This window comes from Chenopodium quinoa, unplaced genomic scaffold (assembly GCF_001683475.1).
Source record: "Chenopodium quinoa cultivar QQ74 unplaced genomic scaffold, ASM168347v1, whole genome shotgun sequence".
Taxonomy (NCBI): domain Eukaryota; kingdom Viridiplantae; phylum Streptophyta; class Magnoliopsida; order Caryophyllales; family Amaranthaceae; genus Chenopodium; species Chenopodium quinoa.
The window spans coordinates 9,897,077-9,923,299 of NW_018745684.1; the positions used below are offsets into that span (position 1 = coordinate 9,897,077).

Here is a 26,223-nt window from a genome sequence, read left to right on the forward strand (position 1 = left end):
TTCTCTCTTTTTCCCCCTTCCCCTTATTTTCTTCACACCACACTTCGGCCACCACCACCGCCGCAGCCACCAGCAAATGCCGACGACAGCAGCAGCACCACCAACGGGCGCGCGGCAGCAACCTTGCTGTGGTGTCGTGGCTGTTGGTGTTCGAACAAAAAAAAAATCTCTGTTGTTTTTAATCCTAATCTAGCCTTGATTTAATTATTGATTTTGAGTTTTGTGATGATTTTTATGATGTTTGATTTTAAGTATGACGTATATAAATTTTCAGATTTGGTTTTGAATTAAAAAGCCCCAAATTACAAACCCTAGGTTTCTAAGTTTATGTATATTGATGGAAATTGTTTATGGGTGATTTAAGTTATTGAAATAGGTGTTTTAAAACATAATTACAACAATTATAGATGATTTAATAAAGCTGGAATTTTTGTATATAAGCTACAATTAAGTTTCTTGAAAGAATTTTTAATTACCCATTAATTGGGAATAAAAGTAAAGGTTTTAAATTAAAATTCAGCTTATTTTAGAGGGTTTATGAGTGATTTAAAGAGTGTATATATTGCTGGAAATTTATATTGAATAGGTATTAATGCCTCTTTATAATTTTGGATTGTAGGAGATTTCCAAGCGAGTGATTTTATTTAGTCGTGGCAATTTTGAGATCATATTCAAGGTACGTTCGCGTACTTGGTAATTATTTGAATATGTAGAAGCATGCTAGGCTTTGATAAAATAATTCCAAGTAGTATCATGATAGATGTTGGTTGGAATTTGTTGTATGATTGATGTTGGTGAATGATTTGTGATGTATGAATTATTTATGATGAATTGGTGATTAGAATTAGATATGTTGGCATGTTGGATATGAACCACATTTTTATTATTAGCATGATTGAAGGCATGTTTGGTTAAACTAAAGGTTTAATTTGGTTTGGAATATGAAAAGGAAATTTTATTATGGTTCATATAATTTTTATTCATGCTTTAAGCATGGGAATTGAGCTATCAAGTGTCTTAGTACACAGGAATAAATTATATTGCAGTGCCTATGTGCACTTAAGGTGTTTCTAACACCGAGGGATAGGATTTGCGGCGCATTATGCGTTTAAGGTGTCTTTGACATCGAGGTAGATTAAAAAGGGTTCAACTATTAAAAGTTATGTGGTCACTAATTATTCAAGAATTTAAATTGGTATGTTTGGTTGCTTGAATGATTATAATGTTGGATTGTGTTATGGTTGAGAGTCATCACCAAGTCTAATAATATGTAAACAACGTCAAGTGAAAGAGATTACGCACCAAAACTCTTGGAACGTATATACCTCAAGTATGAACATATGGGGGGAGTTATGCGACTTTATATTTGACCATAACTTCTACAGGAAGTATAGGACGCTGTATTTTCCTTTTTATTTATTTTATGTGCAAGACGTCCAGTCACTTCATGTGACATTTGCCTACCCGGTTAGCTCCCAATGTAGTTACCTTAATTTATTTGGGGCAGAGATTTGGTTGGAAACCCGTTTGATGCATAATCAAATTAAATGGACATTGGTATTTGTCTAGTTAAATGTTGAATGTCTTGTATGTTTGTTTACAAGTGCAACAAGGTAAGTTGTGTGATGATAAAAACATGTTAGTGTGTGTTTATTACGCTTATGTACTCACGATTGCTGACTGTGTGTTGTATGTTTGTTTGGCCTTGTCTTTACCTTGGCCCTACGATGACCCATTTCTAATGGCGAGTAGTGGGGACAAGTAGAGAGCAGTTTTTCAGGTGATGAAGCACTTTTCATGATGGGCATGAGTGAAGAGCGAATCATGCTTAGTTTCCATAGGAATATGATGTATTTTATTTGCTTTGAATATTATTTATTTTATTATGCTCGTGAGACTAACGTAAAGGTTTTCAGTATTGTTTGGTTTTAAGGGCCTACAATGGTTCCAAGTTGTAAGTTGACTTCGTTTGACTTTGGTTTGACTTTACTTTCGTTTGGTTTGACTTTTGAGTTGACTTGTTTTGAATGGTTTTAAAGTTAATCTTCCGCTGTGTGTCTTTGATATTTTCCTTAGCCATTTTCACGGTGGCGGTAATGTCTTAGATTTTCCTATTTCGTATTTTAAAAAGGGCAAAACAGGTATTTTAAAGGAAATGAATTTTTAGGGTGTTACATAAGTGCCTAAATTTTAGTGTTAATGTGCATCACACATTTGGTTATTAGATGTAGTAAATAATGTAAAATCACTGAAATGAGGAGTTATTATTAGATATTGTGCATCACACATTTGCTATGACACATGCTGCTATGCCATATTGAGTATGCTATTGCGTTCAGGTCGTGTATTTGATGTTATTTTTAGTTAAGCCAGCTGATAATTCAACCCTGTGGACGGGTAATATATAAAGAAAAGTAAAATTTAAAAATGCAAAAGTCCTAATTAGGTCATAGTATAGAACAGAAGGTCACATCATTGACATATGTAACAGAATAACAATTAGGCTAGAAATGCTGAAAGTGACACATGATCTCCTAATGCGAATTTCTCTGCCTAAACTAACCTAAAAATGAACAATATTTTTCAAGAGTGATGTGTTCATGATGTCTCATAAGAATATTTTTATTAGGTGGTATATGGGATAATGGCTAGTGTTATGTGATTACCGTCCCTAATGTGTTCATAACCAGCTGTAGTGTATTGTTAGTTAGGGTAGATGATGATGAATAGTCATGTTTATGTTTGTCGATAGGCCTGTTTGAGGAGCGAGGGATGTGGATCCCGTGTATGTTAAAGATGTCTTTTGGGAAGGAATGCAGACAAATCAAAGAACATAAATAGCTTTTTTTTATGGGTATATTAACAAGCACACTCGGCTAACTGAGTTTGCTCCTAGTTACTGTAAGGCGATGGAAAGCTGTGCAAACAATGAGAAGGATACGAATGCGAACTCAGTGCGTTATGTGAGGCCTTTATTATCGAAATTTATGCTGGAACGTAAATTTCAAAAACTGTACACGGATGCAAAGTTTGTTGAAATACAAAATCAGTGCAATCGTGTGGCATATGTGACCCTTGTCGGGTCAAAGAAGTTGGTGTCACATAATGAGGAGGAGCATGTCTTCTCAGACCGTGTATGGATATATTGCAAGAAAAGAGGAGAGAAATTTCCCTCAAAGGTCGGCTTAATGACTATACAGTTTTGTATAACAAGGAGAGTAAAGAGGCGTACTATGATTGTCGCCACTTCGAATGTCATGGGATTTTTTTTAGGCACATAATTAAGGTTTTAGACATGAATAGCGTTAGTGAGGTCCCTCCCATGTACATTCTTGATAGGTGGAGAAAGGATATTAGTAGGAAACATACCCTTACCAAAGTTGCTTATCATGATGCGTCCAAAATGGAAGAGGTGATGAGATATGATAAGTTGATGTTAGCTCTTGAACCTATTGTTATGCGTGTTTCATATCAAAGGAAGTTGTTGAAGTCCTGATGGATTTGATTCAGTTATGCGTGCTCCATCAAACACATGTTTAATATCATCTATCATTTAATTTAAAATCCACAAACTCATTTAATATCCAATTTGAAATTCCCTGTTACTGTACCTCTCCTTGTTCAACTACTACTGGCCACTTTACCCTTCTCACAATCCTCTGTTGTTTCTCAGGAGGTCTGTTCGGGGGTTTTGGCGGCGCAACAACTTTACGCTTCTTATCAGTATGAGTAACTACATACTCTGACTCCTCCTCATAGTCAGCAACATTCAAATCATCTTCAGCATAGTCTTCTTCTTCCAACACATAGTCAGCATCATCAAAATCTGACCCACTAATCATTCTATCAAAATTATAATCTTCACCATCCTCATTATCCTCAACAACCACAACTTTCTTTTTCTTTTTATAGTTGGTCTGTTTGCTACAAGAAGCAACAACAACATGCCTCGTGATTTTTTTTACTAGACTGCAAGTGGTACAATGCAAAAGGATTTAATATATACATTCACTTATTACCAAACTCAACAAAACCATACATAACTTAAATGACCAGAGAACAAAACTCATGAAATGTATAATCTTAAAACAAAATTACTAAACATACTTCTGTAACATACTTTATAGGGTTTAATTACAAATCACTCACCCCCAATTACTTCTACAGCCTACTGAGGAGTCATTGAACTGCTCGAACACCATAACTAACTACATTAGAACCACACACACAAAAACCAAATCATTAACTTCAAACACCAATTTACACACACACACCAGAGCAGTTTACAAACAAATCGAACCACAACATGATTTCCCAATTTAATGGACACAACACACCAACACAAACAAGTTCATACTAAGTTCAAACATGTTTAGATTTACACAAATATCACTCTCACTAAAAAATTAACAGCCACCGACAAGGTTGAATAAAATTGTATCAAATCAATACCAACAAGCCATAAGATGGTATCAGCGTAATACCAATTTCACAAATAACTAATATCAAAATTCCAATCCACACCTACATAGTAAGTGGGTAATACAGCATCAATAACATTCCTCATAATTCTACACCAATAAATTAATAGATAATTAGACACCCCCCTAAAACCCCAATTCCCATGACAATTACTAAGAACAATTACAGATTTACAAATCCACGAACACATAATTCGCCAATCACAACATTACAAAACCTATTCAAACCTAAACAAACCAACAGTGAAATTCGACAAATAGCCTTAATTACCCAAATACACGAAATTCAACAACCTTCAACGAAATTCAACAAATAAATTGGAAGATATCGACATTTATTGATACTAAAAAATTATGAAGCAAAATTTACTTCAAAAAAAAAAAGAAAAAAAAAACAAAAACACGAAACAAGTACACGGAAACTTACTTCAGTTGAACTCTGGGAAACTCTGGGAACGACGATGAACAAGGATTGCCAAATCCATGCTCCCCAAACCCTTGCCTGAACTTGGTATCGGAGTAATTCAGGTCGCAATTTTTAGGTTTCTCTTGTTTCACTTTGCTCTCCCTAAAAATTTTTTGGAAATGAAATTGCTTTCTCTCTCCTCCTTTCCCGCCTCAATACCCTAAAACCGTCTCAACTACTCTTTTCATTTTGAATTTGCAAAAGGGATCTGACCAAGTGGGGCCACGCCTCTTCAACTTTTTTTGTATTCTTTTTTATTAAAACAGGAGGCTTATGCAGTTTATTTGTTACCCCTAAGTTGGGTCCTTGTGGCCTCAACTTAGTAGAGGATGAGAAATTCAAAGTATGCTTTATACAAGTATGCTTTATGCCTGATAATTTTAACTACAATTATACAAGTATGCTTCATGCCTGAAAATTTTGACAGTTTATCACTAGAATTCAACATAAATTAATGATACACGATAGCAAAAAGGAGAAGATAAGGAATTCGGAACACATATCAAAGGCATAAAACTATATGAGTACATAAAAATAGAATCGAGCAGTCAAATATGGCACCCATATGCTCAAGTACGTGTTGATATTGGAAAGCAAGAACTTGGTACATACTATGTCAAAGTCATAGAGCGAATTTGACCTTCAATTGATTTTACTCATGCCTTACTGTATTTACCAAAAAATCACAACCTCAGTTGTTAAGGAGCAGTGGAGCACTTTGGAAGCTTTAATAAGGCCTTACAGAAGTCATATTTCCTTCTGTAAACAAACCTCTAAACAAGAGCATACTGCCAATACGAACATCTAAATGTACTCAATGAAATGCACTCTCTAGCAACTCAATCCCATCATCATATAATTGTTTTGAGATCACTTATTAATCAGTTTGGTACACACCAACCCAAGATACTCTTCAATGTCGGGTTCTGGAATACAAGAGCATTCAGTAATAGCTAATTCTCATTATAGAATTGGGTTAAATTTGAAATCTTCAATCAAAGGCCAAACTGCATAATTTGATAATCAAAAGGATTAGCAAATTTTTTTCACACGATTCAAATCACGGAGACAAAAAGCCTTGTAATCCTAACACTCATTTTCTCTAGCTATAATCACACAATTTCCTGTAATGCTAAGCCAAAAAATAAAAATTTGTCTTGGCTCAGGAAATTGGAGTTAAAAGGAAAGGAAAAAAAAAAAAACACATCACCCACTCAGTGATGCATATATACATACAGGAAAACCCAAAAAAAGAAAGAATAAAAATGGAACCAACAACCAAACACCCTCCTCCAAATAAAAGAATACAAAGAAGATCTTTGTGAGTTTTCAAAGCAATTGGCGAAGCCGTTCATTTTCTTTCTTCAATGCCTGAATTTCTTCTGTAAGTGAATCTAGTTTGTCCACGACTCTGTTCATGAAACCTGAAACTTCCGTCTGTACAATATGAAACCGCCAACATGTGAGGAAGTGCACCAGAGTACCAGTGTACCGCGTAGAAAGAAAGGTACAGAGCAAAAAAACAGTAATGAGTTTGCAGAACCTAAAAAACAGAGCAAGTGTATTTTAAGAATTAGTATGATACATACCTCTTGCATATGAAATTGCCTTAGGATTTCAATATGAAGATTCCTCACATCTTCATGTATTGATTTTTGGAAGGATGATAGAGTTTCTTGTAGCGTATGTTGAAACAGTTGAAGGGTGAAGTTGGAGGATCTATGCTGCAGGTCAGCTTGAGGTGTTCTCTGATGTAAATTTGGTGCTCCCTGAGACAGAAAAAGGAACTTATTTAGTCTTCTTCATGGTATGTCATCATTAAAAGTGTAGCAAAAAAGTCGGAAAATACATCCCAAAATCAAATCATACAGCATGTGGTTAGTTAACTCATCTATGTTAATACATACATTAACAGATGGAAGCAATCCAGGTTCAGCGGCATATGTTGTATCAGATCTGGCCAACAAACTATTCTGAAGTTCTTCCCGGGTTTCAACTCCTGTTTTCTTGGTTTTAGGCGAACCCAATGAAGCAGAAACGCCATCAGTAAATGCTGCAGAACTGCCAATCCTTTCAGCATAGGTGGAAAATCTTCGAGAAGGATTCAAAGATCCAATAGCTTCAGGATTTGCCTGGCCTGTGGCAGGTTTTGAACCAACATTCAAGAGAGCACTAAAGGGGACATGTCCAAATGTTCCGGGTGAATTTTCTTGTCCAGATGATGTATCTTTTGCTCGAAAGTTTGAGATAAGACTTGTGCTCGTGGAGTAACTCAAGGCAGACTGGCTTGCAGATGGATCTTGCAATCCAGTGAACGTTGAAGTCGATGTACTGGTAGATGTTGACATACTGAGACGTGATGCTAGAGATTGACGATGAAGGGCAATCTTATCTGATAGTCTCTCACCACCCCATGCTTCTGGAGGAATAATAGATGAATCCTCACTTCTGGAAGATGCAGTAGGAGTGGAACCAGGAAGCGATGAATGGAAGTCATCCTAGAAAAATAAAATTGCCGCAAATTAAAACAAAAATTGGGAATTTTAGCTGGTAAGTTCAACAACAAATTCAGCTGTAAGAGAGGTGCTATTTTATGAGCAGTGGACACAATTGACAAAATTTGTCTGCAAGTTAACTGAAATATTTTAAGAAAATTTTGTACTAGATGTAAGAAAAAAAACTTCATACAAGATAGACTATCATTACTTACATGCCTTTGTGAATTTAGAGTCGGTGCAAATTCTTCTAATTTTTTACCTACCATACAATCTGTATGTAAACAGGCAGTAAATGTATGGCCAATAATTGTGGCCTTTGTAGGAAATTAAGAGTAATTATTGATTTGCTATAAACAAGCAGATTTACTATAGGCGAGCTTTAAAAGAGACATAAAAAATGAAATAAAATATGTATTACATACAATTTTTCCCCATTGCAGGTTTTTAATACTAGAAATGTAATTGTTAGTTTTACATTCAATCATATCACAATGACCAAAAGAGAAAGATCACGCATAGTTCAAAAGCCAGACAAGCACAATATCTTCAAACTAACAGGAAATGAAGATAACAGTTACTTGCAAAGATGCAGTTGCAACAGTTCCTGAACATTCATGAGATATTATATATGCAATCACATGCAAGTTGCTACAACCTGAGAAGATAAAGAGAAAAATCCATACCTGTTTAGCAGCTGGACCAGGTTTCCAGTCAAAAATTGGGTGTATATCATTAACAGCTTCAGGAAGTGTGAATTTTCGATTGGGAAATAGTGGAGAAACTTTTTTATCGCCAGGTTGGTCTTTTCGGGATAAATCATTGTCATTCCATAGTTTATCAAGTGAGGGTGTAATTGGAACGTCTAAGAGTGGGGAGAAAACATCCATATCATCCTTAAAGTTATAGTTCCTAGTTGCTTGTAATCTTGGCAATACTCCACCAGTCCTCAATGAGCTTCTATGAGGAGTTTCCTCTGAATTCTGATTATTGTTCGTAAAAGTTGCAGCAAAGGATGATTCCACAGCAGAGCTTGAACGACGAGGACCAGAAAAAGTTGTTGCTTGTGGAGCACTGGTTAATGTTGCAGAAGGAAGCGGGTCAGGCATTAAAATCGAGTCCTCGACAGCCCCTCCTAAAAGAGCTATATCAGCCGTGCAGTTTTTCTCATTCACGTCAATGGGTTTTGATCTTTGCCAACATAAACTTGTGACAGCCTGATAAATTAATGTCAAAGTCAGAAATACTTATGATTTTGACAAATAACAAAGAAAAAAGAATGAAATAGAACCTTCCCAAATACTTGGGCTTCTTTCTTTTGACTAGACTAACCTTTTCTGAACAGATTCGCCCTTATTTAAACTTATTAACCCTTATCTCAGCTTACTTGAGCTTATCTGAATTAATTTTAAATGGTTGAATTGTTATGGCCTTATGGACCCTTATCCAAGGAGAACAGAATAAGGCATTAGTTTACTCCAAAACTCACATTTAACTCCACTCATAAAGATTTCCTGAACGACTAGAAAGCCTCTCAAAATATTCATACATACTAATCAAAAGAGTTAAATTCCTTCGTATTAATATATTTCATATATGAATTTATTCTCAGATTCTGCTGCAAAATTAAATATATACTTCCTTCATTTCTTTTAATTAACAAGTTTTGACTGTAGAACTATTCACACTCTCCTTTGACCGTCTTTCGTGATTAATATGTAACTAAATATATAATTATGAGGGGAATTGTTATTTTGTCTCAACATATAATTTCTAGATATAATTTTTAATAATTATTTTTTATCAGTCATTAAAGATACTAACGGTTTAATATTTGTAGTGGCAAACGTGAGTTATGTGACTAAAGAAACATGTCAGCTACAAAGAAATTGAGCCCCCATCAAAATAGGATCGCTGATGCTCCCCACTTCCTTTAACTTCACAAGGATAATACGAAGTAGTTACAAGTGAAGTTAAAAGCTTTTGCTTAGTCAAATATTTTCGAAGAGGTAAGATAAATTTAAACAGTACCAGCTACTTTCACTACAATAGGTGCAAGACATCATCCAATCACAATGTGGACTTAAACCAATCAATCAAAGCCTTAATCCCATAAGTGGCATCGGCTAACCAAAAGTGATTCTTATGTATAGTCATCCACAAAGATCTTCCTCCTCCATCATAAGTGGGGTCGGCTACATTGTGGACTTAAAAATTTGAAAGAGTCCCCTAAAAAGCGTGCACATCTCTCCAAAGATTGACAGCAAACATCTCATGTCACAATGCATGTGTAAATAAGGGTGTATATGAGCTGAGACTTTGACCATCCCAGGATCAACACACTTATGCAGGTAAGCTGAGCTTGAACAAGAACAAAGGCTCACTCAAAAATATAAGTTTATGTAAGTCAAAAATTATGTTCACAAGCCGTTTGTGAGCACTATAACTTCTTAGATGAACTGTTCCTGGCTCTCATCATAACTCCATTAAGTGATCAAGCCATTCAAAGGCATTGGGACCAGGGAGTAATGAAAAAATGCATCCCGCCCCTTTATCAGGAGTTCTAAAGTACCCACTGCTATAATGGTAATCCTTACCCCAATACTCTATCTCATGTATAGTCTTAAAATTCGTAACCACAATTTTACAAGAATGACGTACGGGCCTTCATGTACACCGACGAGACAATATCTGTTAGAATGATAAGGTAATTTACCACAAGCCTTCATCTGGTACTTGCACTCATAGAGTCAGAGATCACAGCCCTTTAAATTCAGTATCCTCATGGGTAACATTGATATGAATAATAGCATAGCAGGAAGCCATGAACAACAATTTGCCTTCTTATTTTAAGACCAGGGAATACGACGATTTAACGTATAGATGTGTAAACCACAAAAGTTACCTCTGAATGTCCATAAGCACGAAGAACAGTAAAAGGCTGAGGTTTTCCACGAACATCATAGAAAACCACACGACCGTTGCTTGTTCCAGCAGCCAATATCCAGCCATCCTCTCTGAATGCCAATGAAGAAAAGGGGGCTTCATAAGAAATGCAAAACGAAGACCTTTTTGTGCCTGAGTCGAAAGTATACAGCTTTTTATCAAGACCAACTGTAGCAATCATCTGCATAAATCAGCATAAATTTCCGTTTTAGCAAATTACTGTCATTGTCTTTAGAAATTTTAAAAGATTCAGAAGCAAAATTTGAGAACATTAAAACCAGACCTTGTCATTTGAAGGAGAAAAGCTCAGACCAGCAGTAGGTGCTGAATGCTGCTTTAACCAAGAGACCTATGAAATACAAAGGAGTAAACATGTAAGGCTAAATATCTATTTCTTTAGTAAAATTCTCAAAAAAAATTTTAAAAAAAAATAATAAAAAAAAAATATCAAGGCTATTGTACAAGAAATTGGATAACCTGAAATTCCAGAAATTTTAAATCAGATTTCAAGAATTTGACAACAGGTTGGCAAGTGTATGAATATAAGACTGGTAATTTGAATCCTTCTACTGTTAAGTGCCTACATGATTACATCAAATTCTACAATCAATTTTAAATCTATCAACTAACAGCAATGGGTCCGATTGTCAAACCCAAGATACCAACAACCATTAAATACTTCTTCCTTTTTTAGTTGACACATTTTGACTTTGGGCACTATTCACATAACTTACATTGACTTTATTTTGTGATTTAGTGTTAGAAAAAAAACGTAGTCATGAGGGGGTCTTGATAGTTTCGTCTCAACATCTATTTTCCAAATACCAAAATACGTAATTAAAGATATTTAATTATTTACATCTAAAAGTAAACATTGGCAAATGTGCCTAAATGAATTGTGTCAACTATTTTTTGCTAAAATACATAATTAAAGATATTTAATTATTTACATATAAAGGTATACATTGGCAAACGTGCCTAAATGAATTGTGTCAACTATTTTTTGCTAAAATACGTAGTTAAAGATATTTATTATTTACATCTAAAAGTATACATTGGCAAACGTGCCTAAATGAATTGTGTCAACTAATAAAAAACAGATAAATAATAGAAAAGTTAAATGTCATAGATTACAACCTCTGTTCTTTTAAATTGGTTACTCTCTTCCCAAATTTTTCATACACAAGATCCACTTACAAAGCTTACTTTCTTATGGTGTATTACATAAAGGTCATAAACCCCACTTACAATACTATTTGTCCTACATTTTCTTACACATGATGACCTACTTGGTAAACTCTCTCTGACTCTCTCCTATCCTTAATCTTTGTACCAACAGTAACTGTAATCAGTAACCAACTCAAAGAAATGGAAGGTGGTACATGACTAAAAAAAAGGGGCATAAACACCACTGGCCTACATTCACATAAATTCATGCAAGGGAAGCACAAATCAGATTTCTATCTTTACATAAAGGATTCAGGTGCTAGCTAGAAAGTTTTACTTAATAAAAAGAAAAAAAGGAAAATTACACAAGATCATAAATGCCACTTCACATAAAATTCATCTCAGTACATACCTTCGGACTTCTACCGGTTGTATCCCACAAATGAACAGAGCCATCATCACCAGCTGTTGCCAAGAGATGCCGGCTAACTCGAGAATAATCAAGTACTCTCAACATCTGGTCTTAACATCCAATACATGAGCATTTAGCATAGCCAAAACAGAAGGATGTATAAGTCTTGATGAGATACAGAAACAGAAAACCAACCTGTCCATGAGGATCCTTCAGTTCAGCAGCTCTAGATCCAGAGGCAAGGTTGTGGACCAAAAGATCCCCGTTTGTACTGATGGAAGCCAAGTGTTCATCTTTGCAATTATACATTGCACTTGATATTGAGCCAGTATGACCTTTCAACCATTTGATACAACGCTTTCTCTGTAGATCCCATATTCTAACAACTTGACCACTTCCCCCGGAACACAAGTATCTAGATGATTTGTTACTGAAACTAATGGATGATATAGCCTCCTGTAATACATCAGAAAAGTTTCACATGAAAATCAAAGAAACAGAGTAGAAAACCACCTTCAAAATTAGAAGCGCCCCCCCCCCCCCAACCCACAAAAACACACACACACACACACACACACACACACACAAAAGACTTAAAATGACTCTCACAGACTAATCGTAATGTTGTCAGGAATACCAAAAAAGAGAATCAGATCCAGGAATTCAATTCATCGTAAACAAAAATCATATATACAATCCACTTGACTTTCTTATAAAGAGCCTACTCAGTTCTCATTTTAAACAAAAGCCAACTTGCAGTCAGATAAATAATCATGAAAAAGCTCCTGAATTGGAACCCATCCTTAAACATTAACAGCAAGAACATACTTTAACACACCAATATTTAAACTAGTGCAGCTAATATTCAATACATGGAAATATGAGAGAAAAGAAACAGAGTTCACCACACGAAACCTTCAAATTATTTTAAAATGAAAGACGACAAAGAGAGTAACACACAGTTATCCCAAAGCTTCACCATCCTTGACTTGTTTGATAAATAAATTCAAGCCAACCTTCAGTTGGCTTTAGGCATATTAGTTGTAAAATTGATCAAACAATTAAGACGACAAAAAGAGTAATATGCAGTATTCCCATAGCTTCACCAACCTTGACTAGTTTGATAAATAACTTCAAGCCAGCCTTTAGCTGGGTTTTAGGCCTACTAGTTGTAAAATTGATCAAACGATTAAAAAAATGTTTGGTTAATGAATAGACCATCTTATTTTACAACATCAAAAGAGAAGCACATATAGAATCATATCAATTATTTGTCTGAATTATACATCCTTCATCCTTATGATTATTCTCAAGTCTATTTTTGCATTCCCCCTTGATCTTTTTACAGTTCCACAATACAAACACAGTGCTGATGTTATAACATGCAGCTATTACAAACATATAACATCTGTTATAAATCAATAGTAGTGGTCCTCATGGGATGTAAGGAGTGCTAGACATCATATTTTCTAGGAAAATTTTAACTTATGCCAATACAATAACAACAATAGCAACAATATGCGAGGTTGAGAGCTTTAATTCTAACTAATGAGCTCAGCAACATAGAGACATACATAACTTTTCATAAACCAAAAAAGACTTCTCTGAATTATTAACCTTTTTCCCAAGCTGTTAGCAACACTCTACCTAAAATAATTTCTCTGAAATATAAATACAAAGGTTAACACTGAATGAAACTTCAATTTAACCAAGCCTGTTTTGTACCATTTATATATATTTCCTCCAATCCCCTAATTGCAACAAGGGGGGAAGACACGAAATTCAAGATGAGGAGAGAGATAGAGAGAAATAAAGATAAGGACCCATGTGATGAGGAGAGAGATAGAGAGAACGCATGTGCATGTATGGTAATGTTGCAATATTTGTGAAACTTCCTAAAATGGTAATTGTGCAAAATATTAGGGGAATGGAGGAAGTATATGAGATAACGATAGACTAAATTCACTAGCAAGTAGCACCTAAATCATCAACAACTTTAGTAAAGTGCCATAGTTCCATAATCAAACATCAAACAGTGATTAACAGTTCATTACTCCCCTACAGTAATAGACTAGTACAACCCTAGCAAAGTAACAAGAGTAATAAATCTCCCACCACTATTGCCTCCTTTAAGCACCACCAGTCCAATACCTTATTGATCACCTGTTCACCTCCCCTTGTCAGACCTCATTACTCTAAATCATTCCCCTTAATCCAAGCTCTCACACCTAGCCATCTAAATTGAGCAATGCCACAATTAAAACCCTGTATTTCGACTATTTCCTCATCAAGTAATTTTGTTCTAAAGTCTTAACCCTTTTTTTTGTTTCCAACTTCTTCGTCTAATCCTTAAACAACAGACCATTCTAGATTCAGGAACAAGAAGTGAGCCAAAGGTAATACCAATGTATGCCAGTCTTAAATTGGATACAAACGAAACAAAAGGCGAATCAAAACTATCTACTCCGATAAGTTTTAAACAACTACCCTCATTTCCAACTCTTGTTCCCTTCAACCCATAACTACACATAACAATCTCCCCAAACCAAAGCTCATACAAATTTTTAAATGTTCCCGATTACACCTAATTCTATATATACTCTAAAAATCAAATACAACAAAAGATACCCCTACAATGGCTACCCAACCCTCATTTCATACTCTTTTCCCCTTCAACCCAAAATTCTAAAAATCAACAAGAACAATTACACAAAAACTCAGCAATCAAAATTCCAAAAATAAAAAACAAACCCACTTAAATCAAAATAAAAAAGATGAACAAAATCACCTCAACATTGTCCCCAGATTCAGACCCTAAAAGAGGAATAGTCCCCATACTCTGTCCATTTTTACGCCATAATGTAATCTTCTTATCATCTCCAGCACTCGCAACCACCAAATCTGCACAAACCCAGAAATCAAAATCAAATCAAACATTCAAAAACCCAAAAAAAAAAAACCCAAAAAAAAGGGGAAAAAACAATTAACTGGTATGATTCCATTTGACGGAGTTAACTTGGAAACCAGGCGATGGAGTATAACTAAGTGAACAAGGATCGCCGGACTCAACGGAAACATCGAAAAGTTTAACGGTGTCGCCGCCGCTTGCGGCCAACAACACCATTGTAGAGAAGAGAGAAACCCCAGAAAATTTTCTCTCTCCTCGAGATTTGAATCAATGGTGGAGTATAGTATGATTGCCGGAGAAGAAATGAAGAATGGAGAGATGATGAACAGTTTATAGTGGAGTTTATAATAATAAAAGAGAAAGTATGCCAATTTTTGAAGATGATTTTGAATTTTGAAATCGGAGATAGCAAGTGAGGGAGTGAGTTGAGTTATATTACACAATTTCACAACGGTGATTTGAGGGTGTTTTGGTTGGTGCCTTGGTGGGATGTTTCGGCTCGGTTTTTTTTTAAAGTCCCTATTTGGCAATACAATACTTTGTAGTAGGCCTGGCAATCCTAACCTGACTCAAATGACCCGACTTGTGATCTGAAAATTGACCCGAATTCATTGACCTGAAAATGATCCAAATTCGAACTAACCCGACCCGAAGTGGAGTTGACTCGAACGTCACCTTATGCCTGAATTGACCCGACCCGAATTGACTTGAAACTCGAAGTTGACCCGACCCGAAGTGACACAAAACCCGAAGCAAGCCGACCCAATTGTAACCCGAATTGATTGACCCGAAGTGACCCGATTTGAATTGACCTGATCCGAATTGGCTCAACCCGAAGTGATCCGACCCGAAGTGACCCTAAGTAATTGACTTGAATAGACTTAAAACCCGAAGTGACCTGAACTATAATTACCTTATACCCGAAATGACTCGAACCAAAAATAATTGGTACTCAAAATGATCTAACTAATTTAGGACTAATTAGTTATAATTTTTTTTACTTTCTCTGTAAAATGGTGTAATGGATTATATACATTATAATTATTCATAGGAAAAATACACTTTTTCCTTAAAAAAAAAAGGAAAAATACACTTTTATAATCTCAAATATGGGCAATTTATTTCTAATAATCCCAACTAAGGTATATTATCTAATATTCCCAATTATGGGGTCAGTTTGGCTCAAATGGTCTCAATGACCGGTAACCTGCTGAAAGAGTGTTTTTTTTTTTGGGTTTTAATAGCCACATGTCAACACGTAATTGGTCCAATATAAAAAAAATATAACATAAAAAAAATATAACATAAAAAAAATAAATAAATAAATAAAAACCAAACTTCCCAGCCACCTTCCCCCACCCCTAAACACGCCGGAATCAGCCGGCCACCCCCTAACCCATCAAAAATGGTCGGCCGGTCCGCTACCACCCAATTTGACATACCCTCAACCCCTGAAACAACCCAGCCAGTCACCCCGGCCCCAATCCCCGCCGACGCACATCCATGAAACACCGCAACAACAGCGATTCAACTCAATTGTCGACGTCGGCAATTTCAGCAACTGGGCTAACTACTTTCTCAGGAGACCCCTCAATCTTCACTCTCATTATCGGCGATCGCGATTTGCTTTGATCTTGCGGGTTGTTGTTGATTGCTGAGGCTGGTGTTGAAGAGAATTGCGGCTCTGATCTTGCGAGTTCTTCACGATGAAGAACACGGAAATCGCAACAATGGTGGAAGAGGAAGAGAGAGAAAATGAAGGCTTTGGGGTCGGGGTGGGCTGGGTGGGTGATTTCGGGGGTCGGGAATGGCTGGTAGCAAACGGCTGGCCGTTTCGGTGGTTTAGGGGGGTTGCCTGGCCGTTTTCCGGCAAGGTTATGGAGTGGGGATAGGGTTCCGGCGAGGTTAGTGGAAAGGAGATGGTGGCTGTAATTTTGGGTTTTTTTTTTTATATTTTTTATGGTTTTTTTTTCTAAGTTTTTAAATATTTTGGACCAATCACGTGTTGACACATGTCATGGTCACCTGTTATAACTAGTCATTGACCCATCGTTGACCGGTTAGGACCATTGGAGGCAAACTAACCCCATATTTGGGATTATTAGATAGTAAACCTAAGTTGGGATTATTAGAAGTAAATCGCCCATATTTGTGATTAAAGTGTATTTTTCCTTTGTTGGGGTTAATAACCGGTTAGGGACCAAAAAGCGAATACACCCCAAAGTTCGAATTATTTAATAATAATCCCAAGTTGGGATTATTTAAAGTGAATACGTGAAAGTTGAGATCATTTTTACCAATTATAATCGGTTAAGGTGACACGTGTCATCATGTGATTGGTTGAAAAATTAAAAAAAAAACTACCTAGCCTCCACCACGAACCACCTTCCCCACCACCACCGCGGCGGCCAAAACCCTTTTCCCCACCACCACCACGGTAGCCAAAACCCTCTTCCCCGCCCACGCGCCGGCCAGTACCCCCTCCCGCGCCCTGGTTGCTCCCCTTCCCCCAAAACCACCAAACCCGCCTACCTAAAACCCCTGAAATCCCACCCATGACCACCCAATATCCCTAAATTACCTCCCCCACCATATAAAAAACCCCAACCACCCCTCCCCCACGATCAAAAGCTAGGGTTCCGATGGTGGGAGAGGGGCAACTGGGGGTTTTTATTCGGTGGAGGAGGTAATTTATAGATTTTGAAGGGGGTTTGGGCTGCGGGATTGGTGGTTTTGGGGGAAGGGCGCCGGCATGGGGGAGGGGGTCTAGGCGCAGCAGGCTGAGGGCCGGGGACTTAGGCTAGGCCGATGGGAGGAAGGACGCTGAACGTGGGTGGTGGCGTGGTTGTCGTGGGTTGGGGCTGGGTTTTCTGTTTTGATTTTTTTTTTAGTTTTCTTGTTTTATTTCTTTTATATATTTTCAACCATTAACGCAATGACACATGTCACTTGTATCCCTACATAACGCAAGGTGACACTCCTATCCCTGCATAGCATCTCAACCACATCCCTGATAGTTGTATAACTTGTATTAAAGTCAACCTTTAATTCCATAATACTGAAATAAAACAAAAGATAAACTCTGATCCAGACATGGAGTCTTCCAATATATTCCTTATGAAGTCTTTGGACAACAAACAAGTTCCAATATTCAATACCAAATGTAAAACAAGTTCTTTAGACAACAAACCACTTCCAATATTCAATACCAAATGCAATACAAGTTATAATAGGCAAAAACATCAAACAAACTTTTAATCTTTAAAAATCATACTACAATACTCCACCCTCTAAATTCTCAACATCAAACATGTGATGATGTTGCAGCCCAATCCACATAAGATCCAACAAACACTTCTTCTTCATTTGCTACAAAAATAAAAACAAAATGTTACATATGAATTTTCAAATATACATTAGTGGTGCAAAAATATAAGTATGGTACTTACATTGATAAGAGAACATCCAACTGCGAGTTGTTATTAAAGCTTCCACATTTTCAGGAAGGTAACAACTCCATTTATTCAATATTCGACTTCTTATGCTCAGTGGCGAATCCAGGATTTCTAAGGTGGTGAGTCACCATCAATTATTGATCACTTGTGAAAGTACAAATTTGTTTTTCCAGATCATGTTCATAATTAATTTCAATCCAAAAATAGAACAAAAAAAACCATACTACAACCAAATAATACTTAAATATTCAATCTTACAAGTCGAAAGTACGACAAATAATATGTTTCGAACAATAACAGGTCTTGTATGAACCCGATCTACAATAAATTATTATATTAAATTTATGATTTTTTATTTTATTGATAAGCTTTGGGGGAAAATTTTAAATTGATTACACACATATAGGATATAAATAGAAGAAAAAGTATTAAAAAATTATTATAAAAAAAAATTGAGTAACTTAAGAGACCGATCTCTTTAATTATAAAAGAAAGCAGCGCAAAAATCATGAAATGCAATAGCAGCATGAAAGAGACTTGTTATCTAAATAACAGGTCTTTTTGATATTTAAAAAAAAAACACTAAGCACAGCGCAAAGCTCTTGAAAATGCAATAGCAGCATCAAAGAGACCCGTTATCTATAATAACTGGTCTCTTTGATATTAAAAAAAAAAAAAAAAAAAAAAAAAACTGAACATCAAATTTTTTTTACTGGTGAGTATCGTGCACCACTGTGCACATAAATAGGTCCGCCCCTGCTTATGCTAAAAGTTGATTCCAAAAGCAATAGTTGTTAGGGGCACATCTAAAATATCTCTAGCAAGACAAGAAAGCTCTTTATATCGATATTCATTGTCTTTCCAATAAGCTAATACATCAAGCTTCGCTGTTCGATCTAATTTAAGGTCCTTAAGATAGACATCCAACATGGACCTTTCACTATGTGAAGATGTGGCCTCCTTATCATCAAAATTTTGAATTCAACACAACAACAAAATGTTAAACAAACACTAATAGCCAGAAACTAGGAAAACTGAAACTAAGGAAATAAGAAAACTAAAACAGATTCAGATTTTGAAAAACAGAATAAGAAAATTGAATAGCATAAGATACCAGGCTCTGAAAAAAAGAGTAAAAGTTAAAGAAAAGAAAATTAGAAAGCTAAAAAACAAAGCATGAATAAGTGATTCTGAAAACCAGAAACAAAGAGACTTCCTTCTGGTCCTGTTTTCTAGATTCTTCTTCTATACAGAGCCGAGTAATCAAACTCTCTAAGGAGAATTCCTTAGTCTTGTGCTTGAGATTATTTTTGAAATCTTTCCAAGAAGGAGGCAGCTTGTCAATAATAACAGCAATTTGAAATTGTTCATCAAGGGCCATACCTTGGGAAATTATCTCGTGGGAAATTTTCTGAAGCTCGTGGGATTGCACTTCCATGGACTTGTCATCAGTCATTTGAAACTTCAGGTACCTACTGACAACATACTTTTTTGGCACCTGCTTTTTCAGTATCATATTTCTTTTGCAGGGCATCCCACAAATCTTTAGCAGAATTTTCCATATTGTAGTAGTCATACAAGTTATCAGACAGACCATTAAGAATATAATTCTTGCACATGAAATCAGTTTCATTCCAAGTTTCGATTTCACTATTCCAATAAACTAGTTCATCTTCTTCAGAATTATCAGGAATAACAGGCCTAGGGACAGTCAATACAGAATGCACTTTTTTAACAGTCAAGAAAAACTGCATTTTCTGTTTCCACCTTTTAAAGTGAGCGCCTTCAACACGGAAGGGCTTGTTAAGGTCATTAGACATAGTCATATCTTCGGTAGACATAATTATTACGGAAGGTAGAAAATATTGTTCTAAAATTGTTGTAAACTGAACTGCGGGAACAAAAAACAGTAAGAACAATGTTACCGGGAATGAGACTGAGTCGCGGACTATGTCGCTCTCTTTAGAACATTCACGGTACTGCCTCGAAGGTGTGCAAGCAGCTCGTACACAACCGGATGTCCCCCAGGATAAAACAGTCTCTCTGAATAAAGAAATAATGTACCGATGGTCTTGCACTGAACCACCGGGCAACAAAACACCAAAAGTGTATAGAAAGTGCTCGAATTCTGTGTTTAGAAGAAAGAGGATTGAAGAGAACGGTAATGCAAGTCAAACCCGAGTCGACCCGACCCAGCCTAGCCCGGCTCGGTTCGGCGCGCGTGTGATAGGTTGGCTTGGTAGGTGAGTCATCCCTCTCCACAAAATGTGGGTAGCCCAAGGGCCACACCCAAATACTCCACACTCTATATTATAAAGGAGGACAAACTTCCCTTTCCCACCAATGTGGGACTTTTTGTTTTTCACAAAATTTCACACTACACACTACTTGTTCCAACAATAATTAATTAAGAGAAGAATGAAACGAAATGTACATGTAAAACAGATACTCCTTAATAAAACATGCCAGAGTAGCCTATTTTCCCCCCTTTTAGCAAAACTAAAAGAAAAATTAGTTTTTCCCCATTAATCAATCATATGCAATCATTGATGTGCAATCATTCAAATTCATTCCCCATTTTTATAAGTTATAACCAATTAAGCAAAAGAATCAAAGAAATACACAATTACCTAACATTTTCCACTTGAGTTGAGAAGACAAAGAATGGAGTAGATGCTTGAGCGGTTAAGAAAATCCAGTGACGAAGGAGAACTAATATCTGAAGAGAAGATGGAGTCTTTAAAAAAAAAAAGAGAAGAGAAGATGGAGAATGGGTGATAACGATTATTCTAGCCACTTCTAAGGCTCTTATTTTTCTTGCGTTTTTTTGAACAACGACGTTTTTTTTTTTTTGTTTGAATGAAAGTCTTCTTACTTTCTTAGTTTCTTAGGAGAATTAGGAGCCAAACACTACCTTAACCTCTAACTTGTTTAACATATTTTTTTTTTTCTTTTTTCTTTCTTCTTAAATCTCTCTTCCCACCCCCTTTCATAACCACCAATATCACCACCATCACCACTTCTCCATAACCACCACCCTAACCCCCACCAGGCCACCACTCCCCTCTCACCTGACCCTGACCCTGACCCCCACCACACTAGCCAGCCATGAGCCACCCCGAAAAAGAACTAATCTTGAAAGCTCTATTTTTCTTAGCATCTATATATTTCCACAAGCAAGTTAATTGAACAGCTTATAAGTTAAGTCAGACAAGTTGATTATGCAGCTAGCTAAAATGCGTAGATGACGATAATCAAAATACAAGCAAAGCAACTAAGACTATCTTCTCCACTTAAATAAAAAGTGATTTAACAATGCATGACATTCCATATAAATTAATGCAACAAAAGTTACAAAATTTTACAATTCTCTAGAACTGCATTCCAATAATCTAGCTACTATACTTTCATTGAGAAAAGACGAAATCAAATTAAATTCCAAATTAAACTTCTAGCCAAAGAATACCGTACTAAGCATCTGTACACAAAACTTCTCAAAGCAAATTTATGATCCAACCTCCAACAATTGACCTCCTCCACATGATCCCTATAACTACAGTACAGTGTCTAAAACTCACTTCATCCCCCAATGAATGAAGACGAGCAATGGCGGACCTATATAGTGTCCTGGGTGGCACGTGCCCTGCCTTTAAAAAAAAAATAAATCTAAGTGACCCTTTTAAAAAAGGAAAAATTCATAGGAATAATCCCACCTTTGATTCATTCGTTTTTAATAATCCCACCTTTGGATTATTATTTAATAATCCGACCTTTACCCTCCATTCTTTTTTATTAGTCCCAACAGGTCATATAACCTGTTATAACAGGTTACATGACACGTGGCAGCCTGTGATTGGTAAAAAAAAATTAAAAAAATTAAATTTATTTAAAGAAAAAGTAAATAAAAAAAATTAATTCCCAAGCAACCACCCACCACCGAACAACCACCACAGCCCCACCCCCTTCATATGAAACCACCGCAACCCCACTCCCCCTTCACCTGAAACCACCCCTTCCACTCCCAAATCCGACCACTCCACCCCCTTCCTCTCCCAAATCCGACCACCCCACCCCCTTTCCCTCCCAAATCCGACCACCCACCCCCTTCCCCTCTAAAATTTGACCACCCCACCCCTTTTCCCTCTGCCCTGCTAGCCACCGGTGACCAGCCCACATTCCCCCACCCTGAGCAAATCTCCGACCACTGCACCGTCAATCACGCATCAAGCCCATCATCACCATCAAGCTAGTGGTTTCTCTGTTCTTTTAGCTTCACGCATCATGCCCATCATTACCGTCCATCACTAATTTCAACAAAATCAACGGTGGTGGGCGAAAATGTTGAAATTGGTGGCGATTTGCTGATTGGGGTGGCGAATTGGTGGTAATTGGTGGCGTTGGCTGTGACTTGATGCGCAATTAGGGAATTGGTGATGCGGCGTCGCGCGGCGGGGCTTTCATTGTTGGTGCGAGGAGAGACAACAACAGCAAGGCTGCTATTCGTGAAGGAGAAGGGAGTTGTGGTCAGGTGGGGTGGGGAGTTCAGGCTCGTTTGTGGGGTTTGTGGGATTTTTTGGTGGTGGTGGTTGGCTGCGGTGGTCGGGAAGGGGTGGAACTGGGGCTACAAAAGGATTGGGTGGAATAAGGACTGGTTGATGCCTTGGTGGGTGTGTGGGAGTTTCAGTCTGGTGGTGGGGGTTGGCAACGGTTCTCGGGAAGGGGAGGGGCGATCTGATGGTGGGGATGGGACCGGAGTGGTGCAGTGGTGGTGTTTCGGGGAAGGGCAAAGAAAAGAAAAAAAATTAAAAAAATTTGACCGATTTCTGGTCAAATGGGACCAATAAAAATTAAAGGCACCCAAAGGTCGGATTATTAAATAATAATCCAAAGGTGGGATTACTAAAAACGAATGGTCCAAAGGTGGGATTATTCCCATGAATTTTTCCTTTAAAAAAAATAAATATATGTAGAGCGTGCCCTACAATAACATCAGAATGTTAATGAATTTTATAATTGAAATTGATATGAATTATATAATCTGTTGAATATTGCACATTGATGATTTGTTACGGTGGTACTTTATTATTATTTGTAATTTTGTTTGAGGGAATGAGGGATTATCAATTAATTGTAAATCCATATAAAATAATTGTATCTTGTTAAAGTAATTGTAAAAAAATCTTACTCATTTAAAATTACATTATGAAGAGAACAAAAATAAGAGATATTACAAGTTTATTTTTTTCAAAAAAGAGTTCATAAAGAATCTGGTGCTACCTCTAGTCCTAATCCTCCCCAATCTCAAGTAAATCAACCTGATTTTTCTCAACCAATTGATAATCCTCCATCTCAAGAAACTGAAAATACCTCAAAATTTAGGAGGTGAAGCAGAAGTTGGAGCTAGTTCAAATCCTAGGAGTGAGCTCCAGACGATGAAGAAAGATTAATTGTGGTTGATGTAGTAAATCTTCCTCATGACTCAGAAGTATAAATCTTGGCTTGAGTATAGTGTTGAAAAGAATGCAGTGTTTTGTTTTCCTTGCTATTTATTCAAGAATGAAAATTCACCGGGTGGAGATGCTTTTGTAAGTGGTGGATTTAGAGCTTGGAATAAAACAGAAGCATATGATAAGCATATTGGAGGACATATGAGTGCCCACAATCAAGCTATGGGGAATTTAAATGCTTTTAAAAATCAGAAAGGTTCCATATTGCATCTGGTTTTCTAAGCAAACTGAGGATACTATGAGTAAGTATCGAAAGAGACTACAAACTTCTATTAAGTGTTTGAGGTGGTTATTACTTCAAGGGTTACCCCAATGTGGTCATGATGAAGTGAGTCTTCGACGAATTGAGGTAATTTTTAGAACTTCTGAATTTTCTTGCAGCTGAAAATTTTGATGTTCGGCAAATTAAATAGTTCTTGAAAATGCCTTGGGTAACTCTCAAATGACATCTCCTACTATTCAAAAAGAAATCATTAATGCTTGGGCAAAAGAAACAACCAAAGCAATAATTGATTAATTGGGAAGTGATTTTTTTGTTATTCTTGCTGATGAGTCTGCTGATATATCTGATAAAGAACAAATGGCTCTTTGTTTGCTACACATAAATAAAAAAAAGGGGAGGTGACTGAGCGCTTTCTCGGTATTATCCATGTTGCTGATACCAAATCTCTGACACTAAAACCTGCAAATGAATCGTTACTTAAGGAGCATTCTCTCACTTTTTCTAGAGTTCGTGGTCAAGGTTATGATGGTGACAGCAATATGCAAGGTGAAATTAACGGCCTTAAAACTTTAATTAAAAGTGAATCTAAATCTGCATATTTTGTTCATTGTTTTGCTCATCAACTCCAATTGACTCTTGTTGTCGTAGCTAAGAAAATGCTGATTGTGGGTGCCTATTTGTTGATGTGCTTGCACCATTATTGAATTTTGTGGGTGGTTCACCTAAGAGAAAAGAATTTCTTCGACAAAAACAGGCTGAACATGTTGCGGAGGCACTAACTTTGGGTGAACTTGAATCGGGAACTGGTTTAAATCAGGAGCGTAGCTTGAGTAGACTCGGTGATACTCGTTGGGTTTCTCACTTTAGAACCATTTTGAATGTGCTTAATTTGTATCCCACGATTCTTGAGTCACTTGATGACATTGGAGCTATTTCTGATCGTGTTGATAGGACTAAAGCTGAGTCACTTACTCACTTATTGATGACATTTGATTTTATCTTTGTGGCACATTTGATGAAGAGTATATTTTCTATTACAAATGAGTTGAACATGGCATTGCAAAAAAGTGATCACGATATTGTGAATGCAATGACAATGATTGATGTAACTAAGATAAATTTACAAGAGTTACGAGATGATGGTTGGGATTCTCACATAGAAAAAGTAACCACATTTATGGTTAAGTATGACATTGAAATTCCTAATATGGAGGGAAAGTATGCTGTCCCAGGGAGATGACAATTTCGTGGTGGTAGGCCACAAGTGACTAATTTTCACTATTTTCGAGTTGAAGTTTTTCTAAGTGTCATTGATCTACAATTGCAAGAACTTGATTATCGATTTGATGAGGTAAGTAAGGAATTACTTATATGTATGTCTTGCTTCAATCCCATTAACCAATTTTCTTCTTTTGACATTAACAAATTGATCCAACTTGTTGAATTTTATCCCAATGAATTTTCGAGTGTTGAAATTTCTTTTATGGTAAATTCACTTAAAAAATTTATTGTGGATATAAAAAGTAATGAGACATTTTTGAATTTGAAGAACCTTAATGAGCTTTCCATGAAACTTGTTGAGACACAAAAGAATGAAACTCATCCGATAGTATACCTGCTTTTGAAATTAGTGTTGCTTCTCCTTGTGGCGACAACAAGTCTTGAAAGAGCTTTTTTAGGAATGACTCTAATTAAAAGCAGATTGTGCAATAACATGGGAGATCAGTTGTTGAATGATTGTTTGGTTACTAGTCTAGACAAAGATTTGTTTTTGAATATAAGCATAGATGCTATCGTAAACCGATTCCAAAATATGAAAACTCGACGAGAACAATTGTAACTTTTTAAGTAGAACTTTGTTATGATCGGAATTTTTTATTACATTATGAATTTACCTCTATGAATAGAAGTTTTTTTATTTTTTATTTTTTATATTTTTGTCTATATATATATATATACTTTTATGTTGGTAGATATTGGTGTCCCCCACTGTTGAAAATCCTAGATCCACCACTGAAGACGAGGGTACGTGTGGGAGAAGTGACAGGGAAGGGAAGGTGGGGGCGGGGAAGGGGTGGTCATTTAGTGGGGGGGGGGGCACATGGGCGGGGAAAGGCTTGGGGAATTGGGGAAGGAGCAGCTAGGCTTTGGCCGGGGGAGAGG

At 36.6% G+C, this 26,223-nt stretch overlaps 2 protein-coding genes across 2 annotated transcripts; one reads left to right on the plus strand and one right to left on the minus strand.

Annotated features, from left to right (window-relative positions):
• Window positions 1-5,923: 5,923 nt before the first annotated feature.
• On the minus strand, window positions 5,924-17,465 carry LOC110718303 (protein NEDD1-like). Its single transcript, XM_021897144.1, has 10 exons — window positions 14,956-17,465; window positions 14,756-14,868; window positions 12,163-12,423; window positions 11,968-12,072; window positions 10,672-10,737; window positions 10,348-10,569; window positions 8,129-8,659; window positions 6,855-7,445; window positions 6,537-6,716; window positions 5,924-6,384 (listed from the first exon to the last, which is right to left on the minus strand). Exons 1-10 carry the CDS (start codon window positions 15,089-15,091, stop codon window positions 6,277-6,279), a joined length of 2,313 nt encoding a protein of 770 aa, XP_021752836.1. The 5' UTR covers window positions 15,092-17,465; the 3' UTR covers window positions 5,924-6,276.
• A 2,815-nt stretch (window positions 17,466-20,280) lies between these two features.
• LOC110718057 (zinc finger MYM-type protein 1-like) lies at window positions 20,281-25,300 on the plus strand. Its single transcript, XM_021896860.1, has 3 exons — window positions 20,281-20,491; window positions 24,454-24,606; window positions 24,714-25,300. Exons 1-3 carry the CDS (start codon window positions 20,281-20,283, stop codon window positions 25,298-25,300), a joined length of 951 nt encoding a protein of 316 aa, XP_021752552.1.
• The last annotated feature ends 923 nt before the right edge of the window (window positions 25,301-26,223 follow it).